The 15,062-nt window shown below is 41.5% G+C and overlaps 1 protein-coding gene across 4 annotated transcripts in view; it reads right to left on the bottom strand.

The window, feature by feature from the left end:
* Positions 1-15,062, bottom strand: part of fat3a (FAT atypical cadherin 3a) — an 874,448-nt gene that overhangs the window by 103,153 nt on the left and 756,233 nt on the right. For all 4 annotated transcript variants that reach the window (XM_068033985.1, XM_068033988.1, XM_068033986.1 and 1 more), the window contains 4 exons: positions 7,916-8,305; positions 6,705-6,919; positions 3,750-3,887; positions 1,193-1,336 (listed from right to left, as the gene is read on the bottom strand). In XM_068033985.1, coding sequence (XP_067890086.1) covers positions 1,193-1,336; positions 3,750-3,887; positions 6,705-6,919; positions 7,916-8,305 — 887 coding nt within the window. The remainder of the gene's footprint in view (positions 1-1,192; positions 1,337-3,749; positions 3,888-6,704; positions 6,920-7,915; positions 8,306-15,062) is intronic.

Genomic DNA, 15,062 nt, shown 5'->3' with positions numbered 1-15,062 from the left:
CCCAGGAGATGAGTCTATACATATTTGGAGTACTATGTACATTTCTGGTTGCTGTACTACAGCAAGTATATCCAGGCATTGGGGGTAATGCAGAAAAGGACATCAAATTGATACCTAATTCAAGACATCTAAGCTATGTGGAAAGATTGTAAAGTCTAGGATTTTATTCCAGAGGGGTAGAAGATCTCACAGGCAATATTATTCAAGATCTTTAGGGAATATTAAAATTGAGCCTCAATTATATGTTTGAGATTGCCACAAAGTCCAAGAGGTAAAAAGTCTGCAGACAGTTCAGGTTTAACAATCTATTGCAGGATGTGGTGAACATGTGGAATAAACTATCTAGCAAGGCAGTGGAGGCCAGAAGAGTGAACAATTTAAGGGAGAACTGAGGAAATGGGCAATTGCAAGGTTTTTGGCACCTGGCAGAAGAACTGAAAAGAATTTTCTGGTCCTGAACGTCCTCATTTCCTCTGTTAGTTTTCAAAAGTAAGAACATCAGTAAATAAGCTCACTAGACACTTTCCAGAAACATGCTTTGGAATCCACAGAAATTTAACAAAATATAAAACTTTGGAACAGAAGCTAAGTGGAGATTTGCTAGAGGTGTACAAGATTATGACAGGCTTAGATAAGGCAGACAAAGAAAAGCTGTTCCCATTAGCTGATCATACAAGGACTAGGGGACACAGATTTAAGGTTTTGGGCAAGAGATGCAGGGGGATGTGAGGAAGAACTTTTTGAAGCAGTGAGTGATAATGATCTGGAACTCGCTGTCTATGAAGTGTTGGAAGTGAAAACAATTAATAATTTCAAAAGGAAGTTGGATGGGCACCTGAAGGAAATAAACTTGCAGGGCTACGGGAATAAAGTGGAAAAATGGGACTGACTGGATTGCTCTACAGAGAATCTCGATGGACCAAATAGCCTCCTTCTGTGGCATAATGACTGACTTCCCAACTCAGAATATTTGTTCATAAATTTAGAAGCTGAAATCTTGCAACATTTTATTTTGAAGTAGTAATAACAAAGGTAGCTCTAAAAGGTTGGTCTGATTCAGCAAGTCTAAGAGAGGTGAAAATGTAGAAGCATGACATAAGCATAATACAAGGAAAAACCTGAACATTTTATCAACTTTTAGTGGGAATAATCGATGAAAGAAACTCAGATTCGAGCCATTTTGGAGATTTACCTGAATGACAGTTGAATAATTTGCTGGGATGAACTCAGGGGGATTATCATTAATATCTGAGACATCGATATTCACAGTAACTGTAGACGACATGGAAGGTGTTCCACTGTCTTTGGCTTGCACAGTTAATGAATACCCAGACACCTGTTGGAGTAATTAAATAAGCATTATACGATAATTCACAAAGCCTCTTCAAAGCATCCAATGGCATTCTCCAGAAATAAGTTAACCATGTAATATTTAACGTGAAATTCTCATGAGTGCCAAGATCAAAACAAACACAATCCCACAAAATCTTGTACTCGGTCTTTGTATTAATTTGGTTGGTTAGCATAGCTGATCACTGAATCTTGGAGACAAATTACATAGTTTCATCATCTGAGCACAAAGGTTCTATGCACGATATAAAAACATTGAATCTTATTTTCACAGAGGCATTAACTCACTTACTTTAAATGAATTCACCCTCCATTAAATACTGAAGAAAGGAATTTGATAAAAGCATGTTAATAGTTTGAGCCTATCACAAATAGTACATTCCAGCATCTAGTGGTTTATCATATCAAAACCTCTAAGTAGTTCACACAATATGTCATTATTGTTACTTAGATAAAGGTGGTAGGTATTCTACACCAACAATTCATAAACAACAATGAGTTCAACGGGATCTTTAACATCCATTGAAATACGCAAACAGGATCTCAGTTGAATATTTCATATGAATGATGCACCATAATGCAGCATTCCCAGATACTTTTTTGGGGAGTGTCAACCTAAATCATTCAGCCAAGTCCTGGCACAGGACTTGAACCCCATGACTTTTTGACCTGGAGACAAGAGTGCAGCCAACTGACATTTAGGTGGCATTTATGCTCTGCTATCAAATCGCAGCAGAAATGGGATGGTGAACTTGACCTCGACTTCATTGCCCTTACTTCCTTCCTCCACTCACTTTTAGGGACTGTAACTGTTAGTTCCAATCACATCTGTGACATACAAATGGTGATCTGGGAATTTCCGTCCTCCTGCCTGTGTCACTGTCGCTTCCTGTGACTGCCATGAGGAACTCAGCAGTGACGCCCCCAGGAAGCAGCAGTAATGATCCTAAAGAGACACCTTGGAGGGAGAGGGCATTATAGTGGTATTGTCTCCCTCCATTTTGTCACAATTAACATACTTATTGAAGGCCCCAGTCTCTGTTTCTTAGATTTGGGGCACATCTGTACTTTTAAGACACTTTGTTGGATCTTCTGATGCTACATTCACATACCCCTGCAAGACCACCTGGCTTTCCTCCTTTGCACTGGCAGATGGGACTTCTTCTTGCTGTCAGGAATCCTGCTGGGAGCCTGCTGTGCATAATTAATCAGCTCCGACCCAGGGAAATGGGTCGGGATTGAGATGGATATGGAACGGTGACCAGAAGAGCCACCTCTCTGGAACGTTGCCCCAGTAGAATTCCTTCCCTTACCCACCATCCTTATTATCAGTTACACAACAAATCATTGGTTTCTGACATCAAATCATGAAATAATTAAAGCCAAGCTTACATTTGCTTCTTGCTCTACTAATATTGATATTCTCAGCAGTAATAAAAACGCACTTCCTGTTAGAATTGTCGTTTAGTCAATTGGCAAGATGCAGATATGTTCCTCCCAGCTCAGTATTAAAATGGTGGGCTGCTGTCAAACTGCCTCGTGGGTCAGAAACTGTGCTGTCAGCTTGTGGTACTATCCTAATGATGTCAGCGGTCTGGCTTACCCTGGTCCTAACACTGGCTTCATTAGGTGCTATACCAATCTCTAGGCCAAAGTGCCTTCAAAGTTAATTTGTATAAGAAAAAATAAACTCTTCAAGTTTTGAGATTCACTCAGATTTAAAAATAATACTCCAGGCATAATTTTGCAGTTTCAACATTATAATAAAATTACCTACATAAATCAAAATTAATGAAACAAAAAGCATTTTGAGATATAAGCACAAAGTTGAAAGATCAGATTATACATTTAGCTTAATGTAATTTCATTTAATAATGATATTTCACATTCCTCTACGAATTGAGTAAACCCCTTTCACTGCTGTTGTGCTAAATTGGAGATTTATGTTATTTTCAAATACATATTTGATGTATTTTTGTTGGTATTGCACTTTCATTTCTCTATTAGTTAAATCCTCCGAAATTATTTTTCAAGAATATATTTCTGCAGGGGTCCTCGGCATGCTCAGTGGTTTGCTTATGTTTTTCCCATCAGGAAAGTCACACAAAAGTACAAATTAAATACATAACGGCATCAATGGGATAGCACTTTGCAGCAATCAGAGGAGCATGAACTCTGTAATTTCCCCCTAGGTAGCCTTGAGATGCATGGCCAAATGGAGAATGCCCATTTTCACCCCAGCTGAATTTAGAGAACAGAGCACAAACCAATGGTTGAAATGATCATTGATCAACACCACATCATGTAGAACGTTTACCGAGAGGGACACCATAAGAGTTCAATTTGGAAATATTTTAATAGAATGTTGAAAAAAGGCACTTTGATCAATCTTTTCTTACTTTTTCTCTATCAAGTCGCTCTTTGATCTTGATTAAGCCTGTGACTGGACTGATATTGAAGTAGTTGTCTAGGTCTCCACTCATAATAGAGAACTGAATCTGTGCATTGGGTTGACTATCACAATCTTCTGCCAATACCTGTGCAACCAAATTCTCAGTTAATATTGAGGAATGTCATGAAAAAGATAGCAATTCTATCATAGTCAAACTTCCATCAAACATGATACAAACATAAACTTTATACTCAAGACAAGCAATCAAACCAACAGTACATCATGGACAAAAGTATTTGCTGCCAATATACTTATACACAGATATATTAACAGTAAGAACTTCCATTCATCTAGTGCCTCTAACTTAGTGAAACATCACAAGGGGTAACAATCTGCCTGAGGAAGAGGGTGAAACAGACAGTAACATAAGTTTGGAGAAATGACTTGGAGGTTCATGTGCACAGATCTTTGAAAGTGGCAGGACATATTGAGAGAGTAGTTAGTAAAGCATACGGGATCATGGGCTTCTTAAATAGAGGTACTGGGCTGAATTTTACGCCGCCCCAGTGGGTCGGATGGTGTGTGGGGGTGGCGTAAAATTGAGTGGGAGGCCGATCCGCCCAGCTTCCACCTCTGGCCAAGTTTATGGTGTCGGGCGGGGGGTGTGAAACGGCCCGCCCGCCCAAGGCCAATCAAGGTCCTTAAGTGGCCATTTAAGGGCCCTTGCCCCCCTCCACGGGTATTTTTACCCGTGGCAAGTGGGCGTGCTGGGGACGTGAAAGGCCGACCAGCTGCCGGCCTTTCTGCACCCCAGGGTGGGGGGAGGGGGGCACGCATGGCAATCAGGCATAGGGTGCCTGGTTGAGGGCCACCCCCACCTCCCAACCCACCCCTGGGACCCAAGACACACCCCCCTCCCCCCAAACGACCACTCTAGCCTCACCAAAGAAGGACTGATCCCCCTGGTGAGGCATGCCCCTACTTACCTTCACGCCTGGATGCATGGCATCGGCTGGGCTGCAGTCCCAGCAGTGGCCATCGCTCCCGGGATGGGACAATTAAAGCCCGGAGACCTGTAAAATGTGGGACGGATTCCCAGGCTAGGCGGAAATGGGTTCCCGTCCGCTTAAGGTAAAATCCAGCCCATTGAGTACAAAAGCAGAGAAGTTATGCTGAACCTTCATAAAGCACTGGTTAGGTCAAAACTCGAGTGTTGTGTCCAGTTCTGGTTACCACACTTTAGAAACAATGTGGGATTCCTTGAAAGGGTGCAGAGGAGATTTATCAGCATGGTTCCTGGGATAAGGAATTTTAGCTACACAGTTAGGTTGGAGAAGCTGGGATTGATTTCCTTGGAGCAAAGGAGATTGAGAGAGATTTGATAGAGGTGTACAAGATTCTGACAGGTTTGGATAGGGTAGACAAAGAAAAGCTATTCCTATTAGCTGATGGTACAAGGAATAGGGGACACAAATTTAAGGTTTTGGGGAAAGATGCAGGGGGGATGTGAGGATGCAGGAGGGTGAGGTAACGACCTGGAACTCGCTGCCTACGAGGGTGGTGGTAGCACAGACAATGAATTACTTCAAAAGGAAATTGGATGGGCACTTGAGGAAAATAAAATGACAGGGCTACAGGGAGAAAGCCGGGGAATGGGACTGATTGGATTGCTCTATAGAGAGCTGGCATGGACTTGATGGGCTGAATGGCCTCCTTCTGTGCTGTTAAGACTCTATGAAATCTGGTATATATCTATGAAAAGGTTTGTTTTGAGGAGGATTTTGAAGGTGGGGAAAGACGTCATGGCTACAGCGTATGGAGCTAAAACTTTGTTCGCGTGGCGCCACTTCAAAGCAGTGCTATGTAGGCTACGTTGATTCCCTCGGGGCAGAATGCATGGCGGACTGCTACCCGTGTGAGTTTCCTCATTGATGTCACTGAAGAAACCCTTGTGAGTTGTGCAGGTAGCAGCCTGTGGCACTGTCTGCCTCTACAGAATCAACATAGTCTATATGGCACTGCTTTGAAACGGCACTATCCAAACAAATGTTCAGCCACAGTGTCCCCAAAGAATAGGAAGGTCAAGACAAATAGGGCAGCATCAAGGTTACAGAGCTGGAGAGAGAGCTCAAAGTGCTGCAGTCACCGAGTTGATAGCTGATTTGAAGGATACAATGTGGTGCCTTGGAAGGAATATGCCAATTGTAAATGAACTGTAAGCATATTTTGCACTTTGCCCCAATACTGAACCTATTGAGCATCTGGAAGGCCTGAGGTCTGATAATACAGGGAGCACTTGTTATCACATTATTTGCCCCTTAATGTTTGAGATGCAGGTGGAAGGTATTTTAGGTGTTATGTATAAGCCTAGAAGTTGCAGCAGTGCCGCTGCACTGTTTAAAGTATAGCAGGACAGAACTTCCTCTGACCACTTTGGATCACTGATAACCCCATCCCAAATCCAGGGAATGAAGTCATTATCCTATTAATGATGTAATGGTACGACCGGGGTGCCCAATCAATGCAAATTCTGGAATCTTGAAGCTCTGAGATGAGGAGCAAGAGAACAGACTGGCCAAACTGGGATTGAATGCTGCTTTATTTCTGCTTGTTGGGGCCCACATACAGTTCAAAATGGTGGAATATCTGGCAAAACTATGGAAGCCCAGGAATGCCCCCAAACTGAAGGTGGGTGCCTGGAATATATCATGGCGCTACCAAAGGGTGAAAATTAGGAGAGATGGATTCTGTTCCAAGTCCACTGACACGATACCTGACAACCAGGAAGGACTGAAAATTTAAAGCTACATTTTATGAATGCAATTTAACTTTTTCTTGCTCCATCTTTGTGCCTGATAACAACATTTCACTTTCCAGTATGTTGTGTCTTTGCAATATTATGCTACCCATCAATTTTGTAACTGTAGGCCAGTATGATGTTCATAAAAATAAAAAGACATACCGTAACGACTGAATCTCCGATAGATGCATCTTCACTGATAACAGCATTGTATATCTCTCTGCTGAATTCTGGTGTGTTATCATTTACATCCGTTACATTGACATTTACAGTAGTGACTGTGCTCAGCGAAGGAAAGCCTCCATCTCTGGCTTCAACTGTGAGGTAGTAACCCTTACACGTCTCATAGTCAAGAAATTCAATTACAGAAATAATTCCTGTGTTTAAAGAAAAGTTAACAAAATGAAAAGCAAATCTAAATCCTAAAACAGAAAATATTAATTTCAAATAAATGATGTCATATTGTAGCCAAGATGGCAACCACAGTAATAATCACTGGAACAAAATTCGGGGTAAATTCAATTGAAGTCAATGGAACAGAAAATCAGGTGAGGTGTAAAAGGGGGCTGCTGATTTGTTATTGCTTATTTTCCGCTATTGCCAAAGATCAATTTCACCCCCAATGGGTCTACAATTCTGGTATGGATCCTCACTCAACTAGAAATTGAGAACAGTCTCTGAAACTGATTCCCTGATTCACACTGTCATCAAGCGAAGCTCACTGAATCCATTCTTCTGTTTGCATCTGACAAGTGTTCAAAAGTTAATGGGCATAATTTAGATGAGGAGTAAAAAGGAATTTCATGTAGAATTATTTCACACAAAGGACAATAGACTTATACAACAATACAAAGCGGTTCCAGAAGCATCTGGGCTTGTTTCTAAAGAAAGAGGAGGACTGAACATTAGATTAAGAATTCAAAGTTGGGGTTAATTATAAAGAAAAGGGTTTATTGAGCCAAACCGTCTTTCATGTTCTTAATTGTTTTCTAAATCTGAGCTCATTCATATGAAGATATGAGTCCAAAATTCTTAGCAAGAGTGCAACAAGCCATTATAAATGTAGCACGTTTCCAGAGCTTCATGAAGACCAAATATTACAGTAGAAATATTAATATTTAAGTTAGTTCTGATATGTGATATAATTTAGCACACTGCAATAAATGCACATCTCAATGAGACATCATCATATTTTATGCAGAATGCCTATACGTTTCAAATGTTCAGGGAATGAATTTTTCTCATGTATTGAACATGCTTAATATCTTATCAAAATTGTTTGCTACTAAACCTCTTACCAACCGCTTGTTATGGTCTCCCTTAACTTGTAAACTGATTTGATTTGAAAAAAGAGCTGAATATATCATATTTACCTTTTTGAGGGTCAATTTTGAATTTTCCATGTTCATTGCCAGATCTAATATTGTAAGTAATTTCTGCGTTTGCACCAATGTCCTTGCTGGCAGCGTACAATACCAAAACCTCAGTTCCCAAGGCTACATCTTCAGCAATTGTGGCTAAATAATCTCGTCTCTCAAAAACAGGTGGATTATCATTGATGTCCAAAATGATGATGGTAATTGTGGCAAAAGCTGAGAGTTTCCACAATACTCCTTGATCTGTGGCTTTGACAGTGAGATTGTACAATGCCTGCTGCTCTCTATCCAGTGCCCTTTCCAGACTGATGATTCCAGAATACTTATCGATGGAGAAACATCCATCAGCAGAGTCAACAAGTGTATATTCCACATCTCTGTTTGGGCCTGTTAACAAAAAGATTTTTTTTTACCTGTTACTGTAGTGTATTTCAATGACAAATTCCAAGGACTGAAAATACATTTTACACCATGTTAGTAAATATAAACCTTGGTGGTTTAGACTTTTACAAATATTAATAATACGATGCATAAAAAGACTATAATTTCTTTTTCATTTTTATTACTGAAATATGTATGAAGTGGTTGTTTTGAAACATGAGTTACATAAAATAATTTCTGGATTAATAATAATTCTGAATAATGTGATTTAGCCAATTATGTGCATCTTATTCAGCATCTGCAGCTCTTAAATTTCATGTTACATAGCCAAAGAATAATATTTCGGAGGTAACACCATAGAATGAATGCATTAATGTTGACAGGAGACTACAGAATTAAGAATGAAACAGCCAATGTCAAACATTATTCTCAAACACAACACCTTTGCCTGGAAATGACAAGGGTATGGAATAAAATATTGAAATGTCTATGTGAAGGAGTTACAGTAGTTTGGTTGCTGACTAATATGTTGTGTCATTATAGATTATATCATCCAATCTCTGCTAACTTTAGCAAAAACATAGACTTGTATAAATAGTAGTGCAATATTGGTAGAAAGTGGAAACAGACTATTTCTCTCTGTTTAACACTGGTCAGATGATTCCTCCTATTCAGTAATGGGTTCAAGGAAACTGGGAAAACATGCCTTTTGCTTACTAAAGGTCAATAAACTAAAGTTAGTGTCAATCAGATGAATGAAGAGCAAAATTTCAAGGCATAATGTTCTGAATACTGGACTTTGTAGTATGATTATGTTTTAAGAAAAAAACTGTGATCTTTAAGGCAGTGACCTCACACCAAGTCTGCCCAGAGACAAGCCAGAGGTCTTGATTACCATGCAAACAAGAAACCCAGATCAAAGACCCTTTTGAAAGCAGAGTACAAGGTTGTAACACCTGATGGACAATGGGTTTTGCTCTCCCAGACTCTCAGATCATAATCAGGGAGTCAGGGGCTCTCAAAATGCAAATTCGAGCTGCAATTGCTAACACCTGGAAACAATGGCAGGCCAGGTGGTTTTGCTATGACCAGACTTATGGACTCTGAATATCATAAAAGGAAAACAACTATTGACTTTTGATTCTGGTTAAATTCAACAGGCATTTCTAGGGCTGTAGGCTGTAAGGAAGGAAGACACGAAGACCAGCAGCAGCAGCAGCCTTAGAACAGAGAGAGAGAAAACAACTGCTCTCAGAACAGTGATGCAGTGAATGGCTCCAAAGATATGAACCCAGTTCCAAGGGTCTTGGTTTGTGGCAGAGAAAAGACCACTAGGATCACCAGAAATTGCTTTATTAACAGAAGACTAGTCAAGTATGCTCAGAAGTAATGAGCAGACAGGATATTGGCTTTGTTAAGGACACTGGGAGATCCGACTCATTGCAACTGGGAGGAGTTTGGGACTTTTAACTGCAAAGATACCTTTTCAATGAGAACACTGTGTAAGGTATAAATGTGGTGTGGGATTTTTAAGTGTGTTAATAAGTTAATGGAAAATACCTTTCTCTGTAATTTAGTGTTTTAGCTACCTACTAAGGACTGTTTAGTTAATGTTGATTTTTAGTTTAGTTGTTACAGTAAAAGTCTTAAAATGTGAAATCATGTTATGTAATTCTTTAAATTGGTCTGGGAAGTTCATATTTCTTGTTTTAAAGTTAACAGTCTCAAGTGTGGTCGTACCAATAAACACAAGTGAGAAAAGTGAATAGAATATGGAAATATTCTCGCATACAATGTGGGTGTAGTGGCCAAAGCAGAGCATAAGTCCTTCCAGACATACAATAGGAGTCAGCAAATTTTCCATGCCCCACTGTGCAGATATATTGTCATAAACTTGGATTAGGAGTAACTGCAATGATGGAAATTATTGAGTTTCTTTTCCCAGTAACTGTAAGTCACTCATGTTTCACAGCCGTACAGCAAAGCGCTTAGAACACAGGCCTTATAAACCATCAGCATGGTCCAAAGGGTCAGCTTGGTGTTATCCCATGCATGTTTCACAAGTCGGCCAAAGGTGGCAGCTGCTTTCCCTATGTGCGTATCGAGCTCTGCATCAATGGACAGATTGTCTATCACTGTGGACCCAAGGTAGCAGAATTTGCTAACCACTTCCAGTGGGGCGTTATTTAGTGTGATCGGGGCGGAGATGCAACACCTTGTCCCATGACTATGATTTTCTTGACACTTATTTTATTGTCTTACTTATTTACATTGCACAATTTCAGGTAGAGGTCACACCTTGCTAGAGTGTGTCTTCTCTCTGTAAAGCCATGTGCTGAGTGAGTCTCCTAAAATGGCATCTCTCAAATATGCCTGATGATGTCATCAGTTGCATCAGTGGCCTGATCTCTTTAAGGTTCGGTTTCTTAAAGGTGAAGTCACCAGCAGATTCTCCAGGGGGTGGGGATACTCAACTCATGTTCAGTTACACATCTCCTGGCATCTTGGATCTGTGCCTTGTTGGGGGGTCATCTAAGCATGCCAAATCAATCTTGCCATCTGTCTACTGTGTACTCCAGTAGCACAGTCATAGCTCAATGTGTGAAATGCGCTTTATGACCTTGTCAGCCAACTACTTCACAACAGTACTTGGCACAGGGCAGCTAAACTTAGTATCATTTAAGCTGATTAAATTATTCAAATACACTTATAAAGTTTTAGAGGTTTATTAAAGGTGTGTGTGATTGCTTGATATTCCTTTGATCTCACAACAAAAGCATATTGGACAGATTGCCAGTTTATAAATTGAATGGCTCTGGCATTTTCTGTGCAGTTTATAAACAGTTATTTAAAGAAATACTGAACAGTGAAAAATTCGCCAAAAAATACGATAGCCACTCTTACAATCTTTCTGTAGCGCACTTAAATTAACTCTGTACAGAAAACTGATTTCAGTTTAACCTTACACTATAGAGTATAGATCCATCTGCAATACATTATTTTGTATTCCAGATAACATATTCTTTTTGTGCAACACAGAAAAATATTTACTTAATCTTACTTCACTGTAGACTAGAATGTTGTATACAGTATCGTGTCACAATAGAATTGATTTAAATTGTCTGGGTCGATGGATTCCAATTGCTTTGTTGACCTGATATTTTGTACCATTTCAGATGTGCAAATAATTTGCTTTAGGTCTGTTTTAACTCTCAGCTGCACAGATAATGCATCCAGTTTTAGTGATTGGGACCAGTAAAATGGAGGTTTACATTATCACAATCAGGCTGCACTGAGATCTTGTTTCTTATGAAGCTGCAAACATATGTAAGAAGATAGGGAATAAATCGTGCCAGTTACACTTTCCATGGGTCAAGAACAAGAGAGAAATGATATGGAAGAAAGAGTTCCCTCACAGCTGTTATTATATTCTCGTCCGCAGATGGTGTTTACATGTTTCTAAATGCTGTGGGTTCCTGGCAGGGGGTTAATCGTAACTCCATTTCAACTTGAAAAATTATATACTGATTTCATTCAATTCAAAGACAAATAGCTATTAGGTAAATTATTAATGTATATTTAGGTGGTATTTAATACATACTAGTTCTTTATTTAATAAATGTATAAATTTAATTCCTGTTCAATTTTATTAGAATTAAATGCCTAGAATATGAACAGATGCAGACAAAGTGGCTACAATTATTGACTTCTCCTGTTAAAATTATCTTTTGGCAGCAACACATATTGACCTGAGGTTAAATGACTGCATTCAAAAACAGACAAGAGACTGCTATAGTCATCATTTAATCACAACTTTATCCTCCATTCCTGCATACAACCTCATAAAGCACTACTCATAACAAAGGTAGAAAAATACATTATATTAAGTTCAAGTATTTGATGAAGAAATTTGTGAATGTTGAAACAAATGCCAAAAGTATTCAATCTGTTTATATCGACACTCATGGTATTATATAGGTAGGTGGTCGAAGTTAAGTTTTAACCAGAAGATTAAATAGTTTTTAGCTCAATAATTGGCATTTAGCTTTAAGAGCATTCAAAATTAATTTTAGTAATTTCTAACAGTTGGTGGCCCAACAGGAATTTCCTTTGCCTGGTCAGCCCATTAAGAACCCTGCAGTACCAAATGACAACTTCCAGTCTCCATTCTGTTGCACAAAGCAGCTCTTGCATGATTTCCAACTGCCAAGCCGCCACTGTAGCATTGTTTGTTTAAATTAATTCACATCTCTCTCCATTTAGTTTGTCAAACACATTTCATTGGACACTGACAGATGTGAGTAACAGCTGATCATCTCAAGGCAGCAGGCCTCCAGAGTAGTATGAGGGCAACAGATCTCCAAGCAGAGATCAATGACACATATCGCTGAACACCTGATGCCAGCTTCCCAAATGGGGGGCTGAATTTTATTGGCACAGCAGGGGTCCCAACGCTGGTTTGGATAGCCGGAGGCACCCCACCTCGGACGTTTGGGGAGCCCCGGCAGCATTTTTTGGTGCTCAAGGAATTAACCGCCTGGCACCTGGGCTCCCATCCCTTTGAAAGACGGGAGCCCACCTCCAAGATCTGCCAGCCAATCAGAGGGCCGACAGCTCCTCAGGATCAGCAGCTCCACTGGGAGCGGTGGCCACTTCTGGACCTGCAGCTGTCAAAAATGGACGCCGATCTCCTCACAAAGTAAGTGGGGTCGGGAGTTTATGCGGCCGATCAGGCAGGCTGTAAGGGATGGGGGAGTGGGGGGGGGGGTGGGTTGGTTGGTGAGGTGGGGGGGGGGGCTTGTTTCTGTGGAGATTTCCCTTGCTGCCAGGGATTCCTCCGTGGGCCACAGAGTGCCTGAACAGGAGGGCTCTCCCTCACCAATTGAGAGGCTGCCAGGTTTTACTGGGCAGTCACCCAAGGGGCAGGGAGCCCACCAGCTCTTGGTAAAATGCCAGCGGCAGTGGGAAGAGGCCCTTAATTGAAGGTTAGTTGCTGATTAATTTCTACTGGCTCTGTTTGAGTTTATATGTGTTTGGTGTTTTGCAGAGTTGTTTAAAGTTGGTGAAATTGACAGAGAGTGTTTCTGCACATGGGGAAGGCCTTGGTTGACTTCAAGGGGCTGGGAGGGCGGGGCTGGGGGGGGGCTGCAGTAGAGAAAGGCTCTCAGCAGAAGGCCTTATCCACCTAGGGTCTTCTGGGAGCATTTTGCTTCCCTCCACCTAAGCCAGAAGCAGTATGTGCATTGTCTGCACTTTATGAAAGAGATGCTAACAGAACTCTGCCAGCTCTTGTAACCAGAGCTGCAATCTCAAAGTAAGGCAAGGATAGAGCTGCTAGAGACTTTGAAGATGACCATGACCCTGAATTTCTTTGCATCTGGATTGTTTCAGTCTGAAGCAGGCGATATCTGGACCATCTCCCAGTACATCGTCCACTGCTGAATCAGAGAGGTGGCAGACCTCTTTGTGCAAGGAGAGGGGAATTGATTGCATTTTCTTTGAATAGAGAAGCAGGAGGAGCATGCACGTGGCTTTACCAGGATGGCAGGCTTCTCCATGTGCAGGGCATCATCAACCGAACACAAATGGCCTTGCGAGCAACACATCTCAATGCTGAGATGTACCGCAACTGCAAAGGTTACCACTCACTGTATGTGCAGCTGGTGTACGGCCACGCTCAGCACATCATGCTGGTGAATGCCTGTTATCCTAGCAGCAGTTATGATATTTTCATTCAGCAGTAATTCGCTGTTCCCTCAGTCTTTCTGCCATGACGTCAAAACAGCAGGTGGTTGCTGAACAACAAGGGCAATCTCCCTTTTACCTAGCTCATGACTCCACTCTGCAACCCGACCTCACATGGCAGCATGCATACAATGAGAACCACACTGTCACATGAAACATCATAGAGCAGACCATTGGGATGCTAAAGCAAGGGTTCTGCTGCCTGCACCGATTTGGCAGAGCCTTCAAATACTTGCTGGGGCATGTGTCCTAAATTGTGATGCTCTGCTGTATCGTTTATGAACTGGACACTTTGGGGGCACAGCCCTTGCCATCTGGGATAAGGCAAGCAATTCAGGAGCAGGAGGGGGTGGAGAAGGAGGAAGAGAAAGTGAAGGAAGAGGAGGAGGAGCAGCAGGAAAAGGAGGAAGGGAAAAGGCAGCTAGCACATCCCTGTTCTGGCCAAGCTGTTAGCGATTGCCTCATTCAACTACAGTTCCCGTGAAAGCAACCCCAAATCCCCATTCACCAACACGCACACACCTTACCTTCCTTCTTTTACTGACCATCACAGTGTTCTCTTGGCCATGATGCTGAAATAAAAGCCACCACAAAGCAACAATTTCGTAATAGCTTTATCCAAAAAACCAGCCACTACTTCATACAAAAGTGAACTATATCTCCCTTGCACATTCTTTTAGTGCCTGTTTGATGTTCCTTTGCCTGGCCTCGTGCTCTTATGCAGTGTTCCCCCAGTGGCTACAGCATGGCTGGTGGACGACTGCTAACTTTCAGTGGGGGAGGCTGCAGATGGCCCTGGAGGACACCCTTGAGCAGCCCTGGGCCTAGAAGGCCCACTTCAGACTGCACCACCTTGCATTGGTGGCAGCAGTCACAGCAGGTTGGCTATGTGACAGGCAACAGCAGGGACACTGGCACAGTGTTACCCTGAGATGACAGCTGGTTCCTGTTCCACTGAGCTACTGCCACTATCCTGGGGCAAGACCTCAGCCAGCCTAGTAATCTGCTGGACCACATA

The sequence above is a fragment of the Heterodontus francisci genome, chromosome 6, assembly GCF_036365525.1.
Source record: "Heterodontus francisci isolate sHetFra1 chromosome 6, sHetFra1.hap1, whole genome shotgun sequence".
Taxonomy (NCBI): Eukaryota; Metazoa; Chordata; class Chondrichthyes; order Heterodontiformes; family Heterodontidae; genus Heterodontus; species Heterodontus francisci.
Note: the sequence above shows the minus strand (reverse complement) of the source record. Positions and strands in the feature narration are given on the sequence as shown.